Raw genomic sequence first — 20,903 nt, forward strand, 5'->3', positions numbered from 1 at the left:
AACTAAAAAACTTCTGCACAGCAAAAGAAATAATCAACAGAGTTAAGAGACAAACCAGAGAATGGGAGAAAAATCTTCACAGTCTATGCATCTGACAATCGAATAATATCCAGAATCTAAAAAGAACTCAAACAAATCAGCAAGAAGAAAACAAACAATCCCATCAAACTGGGATTGGGCTAAGGGACTTGAATAGACAATTCTCAACAGGATATACAAATGGCCAATAAGCATATGGAAAAATGCTGAACATCACTAATTATCAGAGAAATGCAAATCAAAACCACAGTGCAATACAACTTCATTCTTGCAAGAATGGCCATAATCAGAAAATCAAACAATAACTGATGTTGGCACGGATGTGGTGAAAAGGAAACCCTTTTACACAGTTGATGGGAATGTGAACTGTTACAAGACTAGGAAAAACAGTGTGAAGATTCCTTAAACAACTAAAAGTAGATTCACCATTTGATCCAGCAATACCACTACAAGGTTAGTACTCAGAAGAAAACAAGTCATTATACGAAAAAGATACTTACATGTTGCATGTTTATAGCAACACAATTTGCAATTGCAGCAATATGGAAGCAGCCTAAATGCCCATCACTCAATGAGTGGATAAATAAAAGTTGGTATATATATGTATGTATGTATGTATATATATATATATATATATATATATATATACACCATGGAATACTACTCAGACATAAAAAGGAATGAATTAATAGCATTTGCAGCAACCTGGTTGGAATTGGAGACTATTATACAAAGTGAAGTCACTCAGGAATGGAAAACCAAACATCATACGTTCTCACTCACATGTGCCAGCTAAGTTATGAGACATCCAGGCATAAGAATGATACACTGGACTTTGGGGACTTGGAGTAAATATTGGGGACTGGAGAGGGAAAAAGACTATATATTGGGTACAGTGAACACTACTTGGTTGATGGCTGCACCGACATCTCAGAAATCACCACTAAAGAACTTATTAATGTAATCAAACACTACTTGGTTCCCAAAAAGATAATTTAAAAATTAAAAAAAATTTAATGTCTTTCTTTAAAATGCCTTATATTGTAGTCACAACTGAATTGAATATAAACATATCTAAAATAGTTTATCTGAAATAAATTATATACCTGCCCATAAATATGTTGAACAATGCACACAATCAATGATATTTTTAGGACTTTATAGAAAAAGAAGGATATTAGAAAGAATAATTTAGCAGACATCAAAACATAAAGTTTATGAGGTAACTCTCTCTCCAGACTTGCCCTTTCCTAAGATCTTCATGAATGCTCTGGTCACTTCCTTGTTGCGGAGGCTGTAGATGAGGGGATTCAGCATGGGAGTGAGGATGGTGTAGAATACAGACACCATCTTGTCCTGCATTGGGGAGTGATCAGATGTGGGCTGTATGTACATGAACAAACATGCTCCATAGAACATTCCCACCACCATGAGGTGAGAGGAACGGGTGGTGAAAGCTTTGCGATGACCCTCTCCAGATCCCATGTGAATGACAGCCAGAATAACTCCAGCATAGGAAGCAGTGATGATTGCAACAGGGAAAACAAGCATTACTATAGAGCAAATAAAAATAACCTTTTCAAATATTGATGTGTCATTGCATGAGAGGATTAGTAGGGAAGGTAACTCACAGAAGAAGTGGGCTATTTCCCGAGACCTACAGTAGGAGAAGGAAAATGTGGCTACAGCATCAATGATTCCATCTGTAGAGCCCAGGATCCAGGAGAAGGCAGTCATAAGTCCACAAATTTTGGGTCTCATGAGATTGGTGTATCTTAGAGGGTGGCAAATGGCAGTGTAGCGGTCATAAGCCATAACAGCCAACAGAAAGCATTCAGAGCCAAGCAGTGATACACAGAAGAAAATTTGTGTGGCACAGCCAGCCATAGAAATGGACTTGCTGCCAGACAAGTAGTTGAAGGCCATCTTGGGTACGGTGGTGCAGATGAGCATGAGGTCCATGAGGGACAGTTGACTGAGGAGGAAGTACATGGGGGTATGGAGCTGGGTATCCAGGTAGATGAGGAGAACCATGATGGAGTTTCCCATGAAGGCCACCTAAAAGATGCGCAGGACCAGAAAGAAGAGGAAGGTGTGGGTGGGGCTGTGACTGAAGATTCCCAGGAGGATGAAGCCGGAGTTGAAGGTCTGATTCTCCCATGCCATGATGAATATGTTTTTTCCCTAGCACAACAAAACCAGTTCATTAATTTGGCAAAACTTTACTTGGTACCTTATAAAGCATGTGATTGTGGTAAATTCTGTAGTTGAGTGATCAATAAAGCATGACTAGAAGTAGGAAACTCAAAGGTTAAGAATTATAGAATCATAAAGAAATATGTTCTTTCAGCACTGTCTCACTTATAAAATTATGGAGCTAAGTTTTTCTTCTGAGCATCCTTTTTATCCATTAAAAATTAGGGCAATCCATTGGGTGGCAGCCAAGATGGCCGAATAGGAACAACTCCGGTCTACAGCTCCCAGCATGAGCGACACAGAAGACGGGTGATTTCTGCATTTCCCTCTGAGGTACCAGGTTCATCTCACTAGGGAGTGCAGGACAGTGGGAGCAGTGCACCATGCGCAAGCACCCAATACAGGACCACCCAGGTTCATAAAGCAAGTCCTGAGTGACCTACAAAGAGACTTAGACTCCCACACAATAATAATGGGAGACTTTAACACCCCACTGTCAACATTAGACAGATCAACGAGACAGAAAATCAACAAGGATACCCAGCAATTGAATTCAGCTCTGCACCAAGCGGACCTAATAGACATCTACAGAACTCTCCACCCCAAATCAACACAATATACATTTTTTTCAGCACCGCAACACACCTATTCCAAAAATGACCACATAGTTGGAAGTAAAGCACTCCTCAGCAAATGTAAAAGAACAGAAATTATAACAAACTGTCTCTCAGACCACAGTGCAATCAAACTAGAACTTGGGGTTAAGAAACTCACTCAAAACTGCTCAACTACATGGAAACTGAACAACCTGCTCCTGAATGACTACTGGGTACATAATGAAATGAAGGCAGAAATAAAGATGTTCTTTGAAACCAATGAGAACAAAGACACAACATGCCAGAATCTCTGGGATGCATTCAAAGCAGTGTGTAGAGGGAAATTTATAGCACTAAATGCCCACAAGAGAAAGCAGGAAAGATCCAAAATTGACACCCTAACATCACAATTAAAAGAACTAGAAAAGCAAGAGCAAACACATTCAAAAGCTAGCAGAAGGCAAGAAATAACTAAAACCAGAGCACAACTGAAGGAAATAGAGACACAAAAAACCCTTCAAAAAATTAATGAATCCAGGAGCTGGTTTTTTGAAAGGATCAACAAAATTGATAGACCGCTAGAAAGACTAATAAAAAAAAAAGAGAGAAGAATCAAATAGACGCAATAAAAAATGACAAAGGGGACATCACCACCGATCCCACAGAAATACAAACTACCATCAGAGAATACTACAAACACCTCTACGCAAATAAACTAGAAAATCGAGAAGAAATGGATAAATTCCTCGACACATACACCCTCCCAAGACTAAACCAGGAAGAAGTTGAATCTCTGAATAGACCAATAACAGGCTCTGAAATTGTGGCAATAATCAATAGCTTACCAACCAAAAAGAGTCCAGGACCAGATTGATTCACAGCCGAATTCTACCAGAGGTAGAAGGAGGAACTGGTACCATTCCTTCTGAAACTATTCCAATCAATAGAAAAAGAGGGAATCCTCCCTAACCCATTTTATGAGGCCAACATCATCCTGATACCAAAGCCAGGCAGAGACACAACCAAAAAAGAGAATTTTAGACCAATATCCTTGATGAACATTGATGCAAAAATCCTCAATAAAATACTGGCAAACCGAATCCAGCAGCACATCAAAAAGCTTATGCACCATGATCAAGTGGGCTTCATCCCTGGGATGCAAGGCTGCTTCAATATACACAAATCAATAAATGTAATCCAGCATATAAACAGAACCAAAGACAAAAACCACATGATTATCTCAGTAGATGCAGAAAAGGCCTTTGACAAAATTCAACAACCCTTCATGCTAAAAATTCTCAATAAATTAGGTATTGATGGGACTTATCTCAAAATCATAAGAGCTATCTATGACAAACCCACAGCCAATATCATACTGAATGGGCAAAAACTGGAAGCATTCCCTTTGAAAACTGGCACAAGACAGGGATGCCCTCTCTCACCACTCCTATTCAACATAGTGTTGGAAGTTCTGGCCAGGGCAATTAGGCAGGACAAGGAAATAAAGGGTATTCAATTAGGAAAAGAGGAAGACAAATTGTCCCTGTTTGCAGATGACATGATTGTATATCTATAAAACCCCATTGTCTCAGCCCAAAATCGCCTTAAGCTGATAAGCAACTTCAGCAAAGTCTCAGGATACAAAATCAATGTACAAAAATCACAAGCATTCTTATACACCAATAACAGACAAACAGAGAGCCAAATCATGAGTGGACTCCCATTCACAATTGCTTCAAAGAGAATAAAATACCTAGGAATCCAACTTACAAGGGATGTGAAGGACCTCTTCAAGGAGAACTACAAACCACTGCTCAATGAAATAAAAGAGGATACAAACAAATGGAAGAACATTCCTTGCTCATGGGTAGGAAGAATCAATATCGTGAAAATGGCCATACCCCCCAAGGTAATTTATAGATTCAATGCCATCCCCATCAAGGTACCAATGACTTTCTTCACAGAATTGGAAAAAACTACTTTAAACTTCATATGGAACCAGAACAGAGCCCGCTTCGCCAAGTCAATCCTAAGCAAAAAGAACAAAGCTGGAGGCATCACGCCACCTGACTTCAAACTATACTACAAGGCTACAGTAACCAAAACAGCATGGTACTGGTACCAAAACAGAGATATAGATCAATGGAACAGAACAGAGCCCTCAGAAATAATGCCACATATCTACAACTATCTGACCTTTGACAAACCTGAGAAAAACAAGCAATGGGGAAAGGATTCCCTATTTAATAAATGGTGCTAGGAAAACTGGCTAGCCATATGTAGAAAGCTGAAGCTGGATCCCTTCCTTACACCTTACACAAAAATTAATTCAAGATGGATTAAAGACTTAAATGTTAGACCTACACGCATAAAAACCCTAGAAGAAAACTTAGGCATTACCATTCAGGACATAGGCATGGGCAAGACTTCATGTCTAAAACACCAAAAGCAATGGCAACAAAAGCCAAAATTGACAAATGGGATCTAATTAAACTAAAGAGCTTCTGCACAGCAAAAGAAACTACCATCAGAGTGAACAGGCAACCTACAGAATGGGAGAAAATTTTTGCAACCTACTCATCTGACAAAGGGCTAATATCCAGAATCTACAATGAACTCAAACAAACTTACAAGAAAAAAACAAACAACCCCATCAAAAAGTGGGTGAAGGACATGAACAGACACTTCTCAAAAGAAGACATTTATGCAGCCAAAAGACACATGAAAAAATGCTCATCATCACTGGCCATCAGAGAAATGCAAATCAAAACCACAATGAGATACCATCTCACACCAGTTAGAATGGCAATCATTAAAAAGTCAGGAAACAACAGGTGCTGGAGAGGATGTGGAGAAATAGGAATGCTTTTACACTGTTGGTGGGAGTGTAAATTAGTTCAACCATTGTGGAACTCAGTGTGGCGATTCCTCAGGGATCTAGAACTAGAAATACCATTTGACCCAGCCATCCCATTACTGGGTATATACCCAAAGGACTATAAATCATGCTGCTATAAAGACACATGCACACGTATGTTTATTGCGGCACTATTCACAATAGCAAAGACTTGGAACCAACCCAAATGTCCAACAATGATAGACTGGATTAAGAAAATGTGGCACATATACACCATGGAATACTATGCAGCCATACAAAATGATGAGTTCATGTCCTTTGTAGGGACATGGATGAAATTGGAAATCATCATTCTCAGTAAACTATCGCCAAGGACAAAAAACCAAACACCACATGTTCTCACTCATAGGTAGGAATTGAACATTGAGAACACATGGATACAGGAAGGGGATCATCACACTCTGGGGACTGTTGTGGGGTGGGGGGAGGGGGGAGGGATAGCATTAGGAGATATACCTAATTCTAAATGACGAGTTAATGGGTGCAGCACACCAGCATGGCACATGTATACATATGTAACTAACCTGCACATTGTGCACATGTACCCTAAATCTTAAAGTATAATAATAATAAAATAAAATAAATTAAATTTAAAAATTAAAATTAAAATTAAAAAAAAGAAGCATGGATGTTAGCTTGCTAGTGGGTACAAATCAGGTAGATGATTTTTCATTAATGAAAGAGTGCATGGTTAAAAAAAGAAATATTATAGAAAAGTTAATATGTAGATAAATAACATGTTTTGACTAAAACATGATATACTTAAAAACCACAAATCTCTCTCCATTGACACATGGACTAATATAAAGATTAACTCTATAAAGTATAATAATAAAAAAATAAAATAAAATAAATCTAAATAATATATGTATTTTATTTTTAAGAATAAGACCCGCAGTCAGCTGGGCATGGTGGCTTATGCCTGTAATCCCAACACTTTAGGAGGCCAAGGCAGGTGGATCGACTGAGGTCAGGAGTTTGAAACCAGCCTGGCCAACATGGTGAAACCCCATCTCTACTTAAATAATACAAAAAATTAGCTGGGCATGGTGGTACACACCTGTAATCCCAGCTACTAGGGAGGCTGAGACAGTAGAATCGCTTGAACCCAGGAGGTGGGGGTTGCAGTGAGCCAAGATCACACCATTGCACTCCAGACTGGGGGACAAGATAATGTAAACAAGGGAGTAACTTTAGGGGTACTTACCCAAGAACATGGGGGCCACCGGCAACCTGTAGCCTTCCTATCAAAGGTTTTAGACCCCGTAACCTGTGGATGGCCTGAATGTGGTCCATCTATTGCAGCCACCACCTTGTTAACTGAAGAAAGCAGACAGCTAACCTTTGGGGAAATTTGGTTATAAGCACATCCCATCAAGTTAGAACTATTTTAAACCAGAAAGCAGGAAGATGGCTCACTGATTTAAAAGTATCAGTGGCTCAAGGATTTTAAAGTATGAAGCTATCCTATTAGAAAGGGATGATTTAACCCTAACCACTGATAATTCACTTAACCCAGCAGGTTTCCTAACAGGGAATCCAAATCTAAAAGGACCTGAGCATCAGTGTTTAGATTTAATTGATTATCACACAAAAGTAAGGTCCGATTTAATACAGACCCCTTTCAAAACAGGGCAGCACTTTTTTCAGATGGCTTTTCCCAGGTAATTGAAGGGAAAAAACGCAAAGGTTATTCAGTAGTTTATGGGGAAGCTCTCACAGAAATAGAGTCAGGAAGATTGCCTAATAATTGGTCTGCCCAAACTTGTGAATCATTTGCATTAAATCAGGCTTTGAAACGCTTGCAAAACCAGGAAGGGGCTATTTATACTGATTCCAAGTATGCCTTCGGGGTACCTCACACCTTTGGAAAAATTTGGACGAATAGAAAATATTGATTCAGATAATGGGACTCATTTCACTGTGCATGTCATTAAGAAATTAACCCAAACACTAGACATAACATGGGAATACCATACTCCCTGGCACCCACCTTCATCAGGAAGAGTGGAGAAAATGAACCAAACTTTGAAGAGCCACTTGACCAAATTAGTCTTAGACACACGGTTGCCATGGACCAAATGCCTTCCCATTGCCTTGTTAAGAATCCAAACTGCCCCTCAGAAATATGTTGGTATAGCTCCTTATGAGATGCTATATGGGTTGCCCTATTTACAATCCACTGCTGACATTCATACTTGGTCTACCACTTTCTCTTCCCTCAGAACTAAAGGTCTTTTAGCACAGACACTACCCCTAGAGTTCCCAGCATACCAGCATCAGCCTGGGGATAACATCCTCATCAAAGGTCGCAAAGAAGGAAAACTCAAACCGGCTTGGGAAGGACCCTACCTAGTGCTTCTAACCACCGAGACCGCAGCATAAAGAGGGTGGACTTATCATACCCGAGTCAAGAAGGCATCACCACCTCCAGAGCCATGGACCATTGTTCTGGGGGAGAGTCCTACCAAACTAAAGCTAAGAAAAATTGAACCCTCTTATATCTCCTTTATCCCTTCCATACCCAATGACCAGTCGGATGGTCTTCCAGCCGACCCGGCATGAGCTGTATGGTAGCTCTCTTCCAAGACCCCACAGCCTGGGGTAATGAATTCTGCTGAGCTCTCTCTCTCTCTGCTGTTCCCTGAAGTCTGACACCCTGCAGGTCAGCCCCCGAGGGCCATCCAGCCTCCGTCTCCTGATGCCAATTTTACCTCATGTTTCTCACGGCAGGGGGAAAATTTAGCCTTCGCTGGAGACCTAACGGGATGCAGGGAGCTTAAGCCCTTCCAAGAGCTTACCAACCAGTCTTTCCTTATTCCATCCCTAATAACACAGCCCCTGATGGAACAATTAAAAAGACCTTAAGCCTTACCTCTTTTAGTTGTTACAGGTTATTCTTGCAGAATGCTGCATTATACCTTGTCTTCATGGATTAGTGCAGAGACTATAAAAACAGCTCTCACCAAAACCTTTAATTCTCCCCCGTCTTATTCAGATAAGCTCCTACTTTAAGAAAACCAAGCAGAACAGCAGAGTCAAAACATGCTAAAAAGTTTGAAGAGGAAGAATTATAAAAAGAAAGAGGGGGAAATTGTTGGATACAGTGAGTTTCTCTTCAAAGGTTCCGCTTGTTCAACTCCCTCTGTCTTTGCTCTCTGTTTTCAATGCCTAACTTCCCTGCGTCCTTGCCCCTAGTTACGGTAAACAACCTTCCAGCCGTTCCCAATCTGTAACACACATCTGTTCTCAATCTGTAACCCACATCCATTCCCAATCTGTAACAACCCACAGCTGTTCCTTATTTGGCACCCTTAGTTCGGAAACTGCTCTTCCTGCAGCTGCTGTAGCCCAGACCCCTGCTCCATTTGAAGTAGCCAATCGGGATCAGCTTAGATTGTGCTGTCCGACTCCAGCCAATGGGGACCACACACAGTAACAGGGACTGACTGCGTGGATATGTGTGGTATTTAATGATGCATAATTTTTTCTTCAATTGTATGTATAAACATAGCGCATATGAATAAATTTGATTTTAAAATTAAAATTAGTTTAAAAATTTAATCTGATTACAATAATATATGAATATATAACTTCAAGAAGTAGTCAAGCTGTTTCTAAAGTTCATCACATGCATAATTAACATGCAAAAATTGTCAGAAAAGTCCTGCAAAAAAGACTATTACTGAATTGAAAAACTAATATATTAAAATATAAAGTAATAAAAATTAAAATTATATACCGTTTACTAGCATTTGAAACTGCCAGAGAAGAGAACTTGTTCAGTTAACCATGTTGGGACAACCAGTTAACCAGTAACAACAACCAAAATGAAGTTAATGCTTACATTTTTATAAGAAAATAAACTCCAAATAGGCATTAGACTTGTTAATAAAAAGACCTTTACAAAAAAATCAGAAAAAAATTAAAAATCCTGGAGCTCAAAAACCTTTAAAAATATGATACAAAATCTATCACTGAAAAAAGATTTATTTATAAATTTGACTATTTTTAAACAATTCTTGATTGTAGTGATCATTATAAAGAAAAACAAAAGACACGTAAAACTTAAAACAATGTTGAATTATATTGCACAGACACAGACACAGATTTATACTGGAAATATAAAGGGTTCCAAACATCAATATATATATATATATTTAAAAAACCAATAACTCTATGGTAAAATAGGTAACATTTCCCAGAAAATAAAACACAAATAGCTCTAAAAAATAGAAAAAGATGTTGTCTCATTTATGAAAATGTAAGTGGCACTTAGAAATAAATATTCAGTTATATGTTTGCAAACTATCAAAATGTTTTAGGGCACAATGTGTTTTTTGGTACAAAATGGCAAACACATTCTCACATATTATTACTGAGATGAATATTTGTATAACTTTTTGGAAGAATTACCTAATGGATAGATCAATTATATATCTACACACACTAAGTAATTTAAATTATATGAATTATGTACATATATGTACATATATAATACTTAAATATACTTACGTATAATATAAATATATGTAAACATATATTTATGTACACTTATTTAAGTATATATGAATGATATATAAGTATATATCTTTTAAATATACTTACATATGTTAAATATACTTATCTACTAACCTTATGTGTATATACTTATGTATATCATGTATAAAACATATATAACTTCTGTATATACTTAAATAAGTATATATACATATATACTTCTATATATTATATATTATATATGCTTATATGTAACATATATGCTTATGTAAGTATACAGCTATACATATACATATGTATACATATATTTATAAACTTATCAAAAAGAGAAAGTTTAAGCACATGTACCAAAGACATATAAAAGAAAATTCATAGCAGCATTATTCAATATAGTCAGAAACTGAAAATTCCTAGAGTAGAATGGATTAATGAATGATGATATGTTAATATAAAACAGAGTATTAAACCTTACTGTAAAAACTTGAGAGATGAAAAGTAATAGCACTATTCAACATTACTACATGTATCTGAATTATGAAACTTTAAAAATAAAAGAAATACACACAAAAATTGTGTGGATGATAAATTTGATTATTATGACTTCCAATGTCTTCCTATAGAGTGCAAATTTCATACTGTTTGGAAGTAGTGTGGTATTTTCTATTAAATTTGGAAATTTACTAGTGCTGTAACCCAGCAGTTCCTGGGTATATAATCAATTAGAGCTCTTGCACAGAACAACCAGAAGATTTCTACAGCAATCTGTGTTACAGCATCAGATGTGATAGAATCCAAATAGGTACCCATCAACCCTGAAATGGCTAAATGTATTGCAATAAGAAGATAACATGAAATGTTTTTATTACAATAAAAATGAAAGAGAGACACAAATGTGTCCCACTAATGTAAAACTCACCAGAGACCAAACTCAGTAGAATAAGCAGATTAAAATTAATGTATGAAGTTTACAGATTTCTTTAGAACTTAAAAATAAATGAAAGTATGAACAATATTACTACTAGATATTTTAGTAATTACATATATGTGGAAGGAGGACTTTTTGTTTGGAAATGAGAATGCAAAGGGCTTCTGAGAGTGCTGACATTGTTCTGTATCTTGAACTGGCAAGTGGTTACACAGGTGTTCAATTCATAATACCTTGTTTCCTCGTGGTTATATTGCCTATGGCTTTGTGTGTGTATGTGTTTTACATTTCACCATAACAACATTTTTAAAAGTAAGATGCAGTATAGCAATTAATAAAAATAATATATGGTCATATATGTACCTATCTGTGGAATGATACACAATGAACTGAAAACTCCTTTATACTAGAGAGAGGACAGAGTACATATTTGAAGAATGGGGGTTGGAAATAAAATCATCCCACATTATAAATGTTTTTCTAATTTTATGCTAATACTATTGCCATATATTAAGTACTTATAACTATGCAAAAATTAACTAAAACATAGACATAAGAAAATGGCATATCTCAGTTAGGCTAAATATCTGAAATCTGGAGTTGCAATCCAAGCACGTATATTTTTCGAAATGCCCTTGAATATTCCTGACATAAGAATTCAGCAGGACTTGTTTCACAAGATACAAGTAACATAGACTGCACTGATAAAACAGGATGTGGTAAATAAGCTGGCCACAACTTTCTAAAACCAACATGGCAATAAAAGCGACCTCCGGTGGTCCTCACTGCTCATTATAATTAGACTACATTAGCATACCAAAGGAAACTCCCACCAGCCCCATGACAGTTTAAAAAGGCCAGGACAATGTCCAGAAGTTACCCTATATCATCTGAAAGGGTGAAGACCCCTCAGTTCCTAGAACTCCCCACACCATCCCAGAATACTCATGAATAATTCACTCTCTATTTAGCATATAATCAAAAAATAATAACCACAACTATGTAATAAACTCATGCTGCTACTCTGCCTGTGGGGTAGCCACCTTTTTATTCCTTTACTTTTCAATAAACTTGATTTCACTTTACTCTGCTGGCTTGCTCTTGAATTCTTTCCTCCATGAAGGCAAGGAACCATGTAGCCTCCCAAGCTGAGCTCCAATTTTGGGGTTTGCCCTGTGATATTCTGACTAGAATATTTGCAAGTCCAAAATTATCTATTTCTTTATATATATAATATATAAAATAGATATATTGTCTATATTTATTACTTTGTCACCCCCACGACGTTTCTTACCTTGATCTGTGCACAGAGTTACATGGTCACCATGGTGTGTAAAGATACTTTATGCCCGCGTTGCTGAGAGTCCAGGTTTATTCATCACACTGAGTGAGTCCCGATTCCTTACCCTGAGGCCATCACAACAAGACAGTGGGATGCATCTTTTCATGAGAGGGTATCAGAAACCCTTTCCCGGAGGAGAATAGGAATCCTGGACGAGCCCCCAAATTGTTGGAAGGAAGAGCTCGGGGGTGCAAAGAAAATGAGCACTCAAATAAAGGATTTCTCAGCAAGGCAAATTTACTTCTGCAGAAGGGTACTGCTTGCTCTTCTGGTCACTATAAGAGCACACAGAAAAAAGGAGGGATGGGGTTTTTATTCCTAATGCAGTCAGTCCCTGCTACTGTGTCCAGTCCCCATTGGCTGCAGTCAGACAGCACAATCTAAGCTGATCTCAATTGGCTACTTCCTATGGAGCAGGGGGTGGAGCTACAGCAGCGAGAAAGGCAGTTTCGGAACTAAGGGTGCCAAATAAGGAACAGATGTGGGTTGTTACAGATTGGGAATGGATATGGGTTAAAGATTGGGAAAGGAAGTGGATTACAGATTGGGAATGGCTAGAAGGTTGTTTACCATAACTAGGGTCAAGCAGGCAAGGAAGTTAAGCTTTGAAAATAGAGGACAAAGAGAGGGAGTTGAACAAGCGGAACCTTTGAAGAGGAACTCACTGTATCCAACATGGTTCATTGCAGCTTCAACCTCCCAAGCTCAGCTGATCCTCTAATCTCTGCCTCCTGAGTAGTTGGGACTATGGGCGTGTGCCACCATGTGTGGCTATTCTTTTTTTTGTTTGTTTTTTAGAGACCATTTTATATGGCTTGGCTTTCTGTCCCCACCCAAATCTCGTCTCGAATTGTAATCCCCAGGTGTTGAGGGAGAGATCTAACAGGAAGTAATTGGATCATAGGGCAGTTTCCCCCATGTTGCTCTCATGATAGTGAGTTCTCATGAGGTCTTTTGGTTTTATAATGGTCTCTTTCCCCTTCACCCTCTATCTCCTGCTGCTTCGTAAAGAAGGCGCTTGCTTCCCCTTCTCCTTCTGTTGGCATAAGGAACTGTGAGTCAATTCAATCTTCTTCCTTTATAAATTACCCAGTCTCAGGAAAGTTCTTTATAGCAGTGTGAGAAGAGACTAACATACCATGTCTTGCCAGGTTTCCCAGGCTGGTCTCAGACTCCTGGACCCAAGTGATCCACTCACCTTTGCCTCCCAAATTGCTGGGATAACAGATGTGACTCATGGTGCTCAGCCTAAATCTTTGCTTCATGTACATAAATATATGTGTGTCTTAACTCTGATTATCTCTTTTCAGCTTAATTATTAGAAAAGCTCTTGCGTATGTTTTTCCCTTCTCAGCAACCTGGCAGTCACCATATGTATTTCCCAATGTCAGAAACCCTGATGATTATAGCTATTAGCCAAATGGGCTATATGCCCATTCATTAGTTAATTACTTAGATCAGAATGATGTGATTCATTAACAGTTTTATTAAGTTTGTACTATTTGCCAGATGCAAGCACTGATGAAATAAACTATGAATAAATGTTATGGTAAAAATAGACAATAAAGTGGATTAACAAATACTGTGGTTTGGAGAGATAAATGTGCCTTGTGGAAAATTAATGCAGTTAAGAAAGTTGTAGAATAAGAGTTTGAGGAGTGATTGCTTCTTTAAGTAGTTAGCCTAAGAATATCTCTTCAAGAAGGTGACAATAAAACAAAAATCTTAGCAAACAGAATGTGTGAGATATGGCTGTGAAAATCAATAATTCTTCAGGGAGCTAGAACACTCTTTGCTAAACCTTATGTGAGGAATAATTATGCTGAATGGGCCCATTTCTATGTGCTTTGAATGAGTGGACTTCTCATTCAGAGAATAATGGTCACTTTGGCCCAGGACCTATTATAAAAGGTCTGACATGTATGTTATAATGTATTGTAAAAACCCACACACTTGTGAACACTTGATTTTTGACAAAGGTGCCAAAAACACAATGGAAAAAGAACACTATCTTCAACAAATGTTGTTGGGAAAATTATATATCCATGTGCAGAAATATAGAATTGGATCCTTGTTTCATACCATATACAAAAATCAACTCAATATGGATTTAAAACTTGAGTGTAAGACCTGAAACTGTAAAACCTCTAGAAGAAAACATACACAGGGGAGCTGCTCCACAGCATTGGTTTGGACAACGATTTCTTGCATATGGCACCTAAAGCACAGGTGACAAAGCAAAAAAAGAAAAAAAAGAATTGTTTCAAACTAAAAAGCTTCACATAGCAAAGACACAATATAGTGAAGAGACATCCCACAGGTTGGAAGAAAATGCAAACTACACTTTTTTAGAGGTTTATTATCCAAAATATATAAGAAACTCAAACAACTCAAAAGCAAGTAAACAAATAACCCAATCAAAAAATAGGCAAAGTACTTAAATAGACACTTCTCAAAAGAAGACATACAAATGACCATCAGATATATGAGAAAATGCTTCTCATCACTGATCATCAGGAAAACATAAAACCACAATGAGATATTGTCTCACAATTGTAATAATGGGTATTATCAAAAACATACAATATAACAAGTGTTGATGAAGGGGTGGAGTAAAAAAGACCCTTGTGCACTCTTGGTTGTGAAGTAAGCTAAACCATATGGCAATTCCTCAGAAAATTGGAAACAGTAGTACCATACAATCTCTATAACCAAAGGAATCAAAATCAGTACGTTGAAGAGATATCTGCATTCCTATATTCATTGCAGTGTTATTTACATTAGTTAAGAAATAAAGGAACAAAATTAAGGCAGAAATATATACATTCTTTGATGTCAATGAGAACAAAGACACAATGTACCAGAATCTCGGGGATATAGCTGAAGCAGTGTTTAGAGGGAAATTTATAGCACTAAGTGCCCACATCAGAAACTGAGAAACATCTAAAATTCACACACTAACATCACAATTAAAAGAACTAGAGAAGCAAGTGCAAACAAATTCAAAAGCTAGCAGAAGACAGGAAATAACTAAGATCAGAGTAGAACTGAAGGAGATAGAGACATGAAAAACCCTTCAAAAATCAATAAACACAGAAGCCGTTTTTTTGAGGAGATTAACAAAATAGAGCACTAGCCGGACTAATACAGAAGAAAAGAGAGAAGAATCAAAAAGACACAATAAAAAATGATAAAGGGGATATCACCTCTGATCCCACAGAAATACAAATTGCCATCAGAGAATACTATAAACACCTCTGTGCAAATAAACTAGAAAACCTAGAAGAAATGGATAAATTCCTGGACACATACACCCTCCCAAGACTAAACCAGGAAGAAGATGAATTTCTGAATACACCAACAACAAGTCCTGATTGAGGCAGTAATTAATAGCCTACCAACCAAATAATAATAATAATAAAGCCCAGGACCAGACAGATTCAAAACCAAATTCTACCAGAGGTACAAAGAGGATCTGGTACCATTCCTTCTGAAACTAATCCAAACAATAGAAAAAGAGGGACTCATTCCTAACTCATTTTATGGGGTCAGCATTATCCTGATACCAAAACCTGGCAGAGACACAACAACAACAAAAATTTTCAGGCCAATATCCCTGATAAACCTCGATGTGAAAATTCACAGTAAAATACTGGCAAATCAAATCCAGCAGCACATCAAAAAGCGTATCCAACACAATCAAGTCGGCTTCATCCTGAGATGCAAGACTGGTTCAACATAAAACAATCATTAATCATAATCTATCATATAAACAGAACCAATAACAAAAACCAGATAATTATCTCAATGGATGCAGAAAATTCAACACCCCTTCATGCTAAAAACACTCAATAAGCTAGGTATTGTTGCAACATTTCTCAAAATAATAAGAGCTATTTATGACAAATCCATGGCCAATATCATACTGAATGGGCAAATGCTGGAAGTATTCCCTTTGAAAACAGGCACAAGAAAAGGATGCCCTCTCTCACCACTCCTATTCAACATAGTATTGAAGGTTCTGGTCAGGGCAATTAGGCAAGAGAAAGGAAGAAAGCGTATTCAAATAGGAAGAGAGGAAGTCAAACTGTCTCTGTTTGCAAATGACTTGATTGTTTATTTAGAAAACCCCATCATCTCACCCAAAAACTCCTTAGGGTGATAAGCAACTTCAGCAAAGTCTCAGGATACAAAGTCAATGTGCAAAAATCACAAGCATTCCTATACACCAATAATAGACAAACAGAGGCAAATCATGAGTGAACTGCCATTCACAATTGCTACAAAGAGAATAAAATACCTAGGAATACAACTTACAAGGAACGTGAAGGACCTCTTCAAGGAGAACTACAAACCACTGTTCAAGGAATAAGAGAGAACACAAACAAATGGAAAAACATTCCATGTTCATAGATAGGAAGAATCAATATCATGAAAATGGCCATACTGTTCAAAGCAATGTATAGATTCAATGCTATTCCCATTAAGCTACCTTTGACTTTCTTCATAGAATTAGAAAAAAACTACTTTAAATTTCACATGGCACCAAAAAAGAGCCCGTATAGCCAAGACAATCCCAATCAAAAAGAACAAAGCTGGAGCATCATGCTACCTGACTTCAAACTATACTACAAGGCTACAGTAACTGAAACAGCATGGTACTGGTACCAAAACAGACATATAGACCAATGGAACAGAACAGAGGCCTCAGAAACAACACCACATATCTACAACCATCTGATCTTTGACAAACCAGACAAAACAAGCAATGGGGAAAGGATTCTCTATTTAATAAATGGTGTTGGGAAAACAGTCTAGCCATATGCAGAAAACTGAAACTGGACCCCTTCCCTACTCTTTACACAAAAATTAACCCAAGATGAATTAATGAGTGAAATATAAGACCCAAAACCATAAAAACCCTAGAAGAAAATGTAGGCAATACCATTCAGGACATAGGCACTGGCAAGGCTTCATGACTAAAACACCAAAAGCAATAACAACAAAAGCCAAAATTGACAAATGGGATCTAACTAAACTAAAGAGCTTCTTCACAGCAAAAGACACTGACATCAGAGTGAACAGACAACCTACAGAATGGGAGGAAAGTTTTGCAATCTATCCATCTGACAAAGGGCTAATATCCAGAATCTACAATGAACTTAAACAAATTTACAAGAAAAAAAAAGAGCCCATCAAAAGTGGGCAAAGGATATGCACAGACACTTCTCAAAATAAGACATTTATGCAGCCAAAAAACATATAAAAAAAAGCTCATCATCATTGGTCACTGGAGAAATGCAAATCAAAACCACAAGGAGCTACCATCTCACACCAGTTAGAATGGCAATCATTAAGAAGTCAGGAAACAACAGATGCTGGAGATGATATGGAGAAATAGAAACACTTTTTCACTGTTGGTGGGAATTTAAATTAATTCAGCCATTGTGGAAGACAGTGTGGTGATTCCTCATGGATTTAGAACCAGAAATACCATTTGATCCAGCAATCCCATTCCTGGATATACACCCAAAGGATTATAAATCATTCTGTTATAAAGACACATGCACACGTATGCTTATTGCAGCACTATTTACAACAGGAAAGACTTGGAACCAACCCAAATGCCCATCAGTGATAGACTGTGTTGGGGAAAAGCTGAGTGTTGGGAAAAAAGCTGAGGCAGGGCTTGCATGTCTGACATAGTGTAAAAGAGTCTTGGAACATGTCCGGGGTCCGGGGTCTAAAACCCCTCATGGCCTTTGGTACACCAAACTCTGTGCCAAAGGGTGGAAGGCTGCCCTGCTGCACCACAATCTAAGCCCAGGGCATAAAACCCCTCATGGCTTGGATGGAATCCATAGCTCAGGGCATAAAACCCCTCGTGGCCTCTGGAATGTGTTTAGACTTACTGGCTTCTTGCTTCTAGCATTCCCAGGTTCAGAGATCAATTGTATCTGCAACGAGAAGAACATGTTTCCCATTATCTCAAGTAGCAGAACATGTTCCATATGCTTCAAAGAAAATGCTAAACCGTTACAGTTGTAGATCATGCACTTGATACACCACTTTCTTTCAACCCCCACATCCTCACCACCTGCTTCTTTGTTTGATCACCTATAAATAGTGCGGGCTTTCAGAGCCTGGGTCTTCACAGCCTTCAAACTAGCGTTGGCCCTGTGGTCCCTCTTTAAGTGCTCTTAACTTGTCTTGTCTCATTCCTTTGACTCCGCCGGACTTCATAGCCCCCACAGCCTGGTGTTGGGTCTGATCGCCCCAACAGACTGGATGAAGAACATGTGGCACATATATATCATGGAATACTATGCAACCATTAAAAAGAATGAGTTAATGTCTTTTTCAGGGACATGGATGAAGCTGAAAGACATTATCCTCAGCAAAGTAACACTGGAATAGAAAACCAAACACCACATGTTCTCACTCATAAGTGGGAGTTGAACAATGTGAACACATGGACCCAGGGAGGGGAACATCATACTCCAGCATCTGCCAGGGAGTGGTGGCAAGGGGAAGGATAGCATTAGGAGAAGTACCTAATACATGCAGGGCTTAAAACCTGGACAATGGGTTAATGGGTGCAGCAAACCACCATGGCACATGTATACATATGTAACAAACCTGCAGGTTCTGCACATGTATCCCAGAACTTAAAATAGAAAAAAAAAAAAAAAACGAAAGGGGAATTTGGACAAAACAAATTTATAAAGGAACGTAGGTATCCATCTTCAGATGAATGGATAAAGAAAATGCAGTATGTATTCACAATGGGATGTTATTCAGCCCTCAAAAATGGGGGAATATTTTCATTTTTGACAGCATGGATCAACCCGAACAGCATAACACTAAGTCAGTAAGCTAGGCTCAAAAAAGACAAATACTAAGTGATCTCACCTACATGTGGAATCTAGAAAAGTTCAACTCATAGAAGTAGAGAGTAGAATGATGGTTACCAGAGGTATGGGGATAAGAATGGGTGGGAAAAGGATGTTGATCAAAGCATAGAAAGTTTTAGTTAGACAGGAGGAATAAGTATTACTGATCTATTGTACAGAACGAAGCCTATAATAAATAATAGTGTGTTATATATTGCACAATTGCTTAAAGTTGATTTTAAAAGTTTTCACCACACAAGAAAATAAATATATGAAGTGTTGGGTTTGTTAATTAGCCTGATTTAATCATTTTACATTATCAACATATCTAAAACATCATATTGTATTCCATGAACACATACAATATTATTTGTTAATTCAAAATAAAATTAAAAAGATTTCTTGTGATAGGTTTTGGTCTGGGAGAAGTAGCAGAATATAATTTTTCAACTTCATTTTTCTGTCTTGGGCTAGGATCTTTCAGTTGAAAGAAATCAAAACCTCAATGTCATTGGACACTTCATGAAGATGTGTCAAGATAAGATCTCATTCCTGTTTCCCTCTGTGATTATGTCACTGATCTGTTCTTGGAATTGGAAGAGGAATCAAGAAAGAACAATAACATAAAAGTGTAGTATTTGGCCTCATGACAGGAACAGCTTATTTTATTTATTCACTTTAAAATGTTATTCGTACATATTTGTGGAGTACAATGTGGTGTTTTGATGCTCGTATACACTATGTAATGCTCAAACCAGGATGATTAGCATATTCATCACCTTAAACATTCATCATTTCTTTGTGATGATAACATTCAAAAACCTCTCTTCTAGCTATTTTGAAATATGCAATACATTAACTCTAGTTATCCTCCTATGCCATAGAAAAATATGCCAAGAGAACAATGAGAGATGTAAATAATAATGGGTCTTTAGAGCCACCTAAGGTTTAATATCTCTCCAAGAATCAAACTAAACCTTGAAATAAAACAAATGACTCCTTTAAAAGCTCAGAGTTTCTCTTTGGAAGTATTGGCTGTTATATGGCCCATTTTGCCACGTGTTCAGATATTTTCCCAGAGTTCACACCAACCGACTCGCCAAGCAGCTCTGGATGTTAGTATTTGAGAAAATATTTCCCTGCAAGGCTTCTGCTACATTTAGAATAAAGTCCAGATTATTTGCCTTCACCTGGCCCTGAGAAGCCTCTGATTTATTCTCCTACTCCTCTCTGCTCACTGCCTTCTGCTGTGCTCCTGTCTCAGTCATTGGAGGGCTTTGTGGGTTTTATCCTTCAGGTTTACATGGCCAGCCCCTTCATCATGTCAGAGGGGCCTGATGACTCCATGTGATAAATCATTTGCTACTTTTCTGCCTGAATTCATCACTGCCCAGCCTGACCAGATAGTGTGTACTAATGTTTTTATGGCTCACACCAGCATGTGGGCTCCACAGGGTAAAAGACTATACCTGCTTGTCCATCATTTTACCTGATG

The 20,903-nt window shown here is 37.8% G+C and overlaps 1 protein-coding gene across 1 annotated transcript; it reads right to left on the minus strand.

Moving 5' to 3' along the window:
• Positions 1-689: 689 nt before the first annotated feature.
• Positions 690-2,307, minus strand: LOC129398742 (olfactory receptor 2M3-like). The gene has a single exon (XM_063595426.1). The coding sequence runs from the start codon at positions 2,086-2,088 to the stop codon at positions 1,255-1,257; it is 834 nt and encodes a 277-aa protein (XP_063451496.1). The 5' UTR covers positions 2,089-2,307; the 3' UTR covers positions 690-1,254.
• Positions 2,308-20,903: the final 18,596 nt, after the last annotated feature.

Source organism: Pan paniscus, chromosome 1 (genome assembly GCF_029289425.2).
Source record: "Pan paniscus chromosome 1, NHGRI_mPanPan1-v2.0_pri, whole genome shotgun sequence".
NCBI lineage: Eukaryota > Metazoa > Chordata > Mammalia > Primates > Hominidae > Pan > Pan paniscus.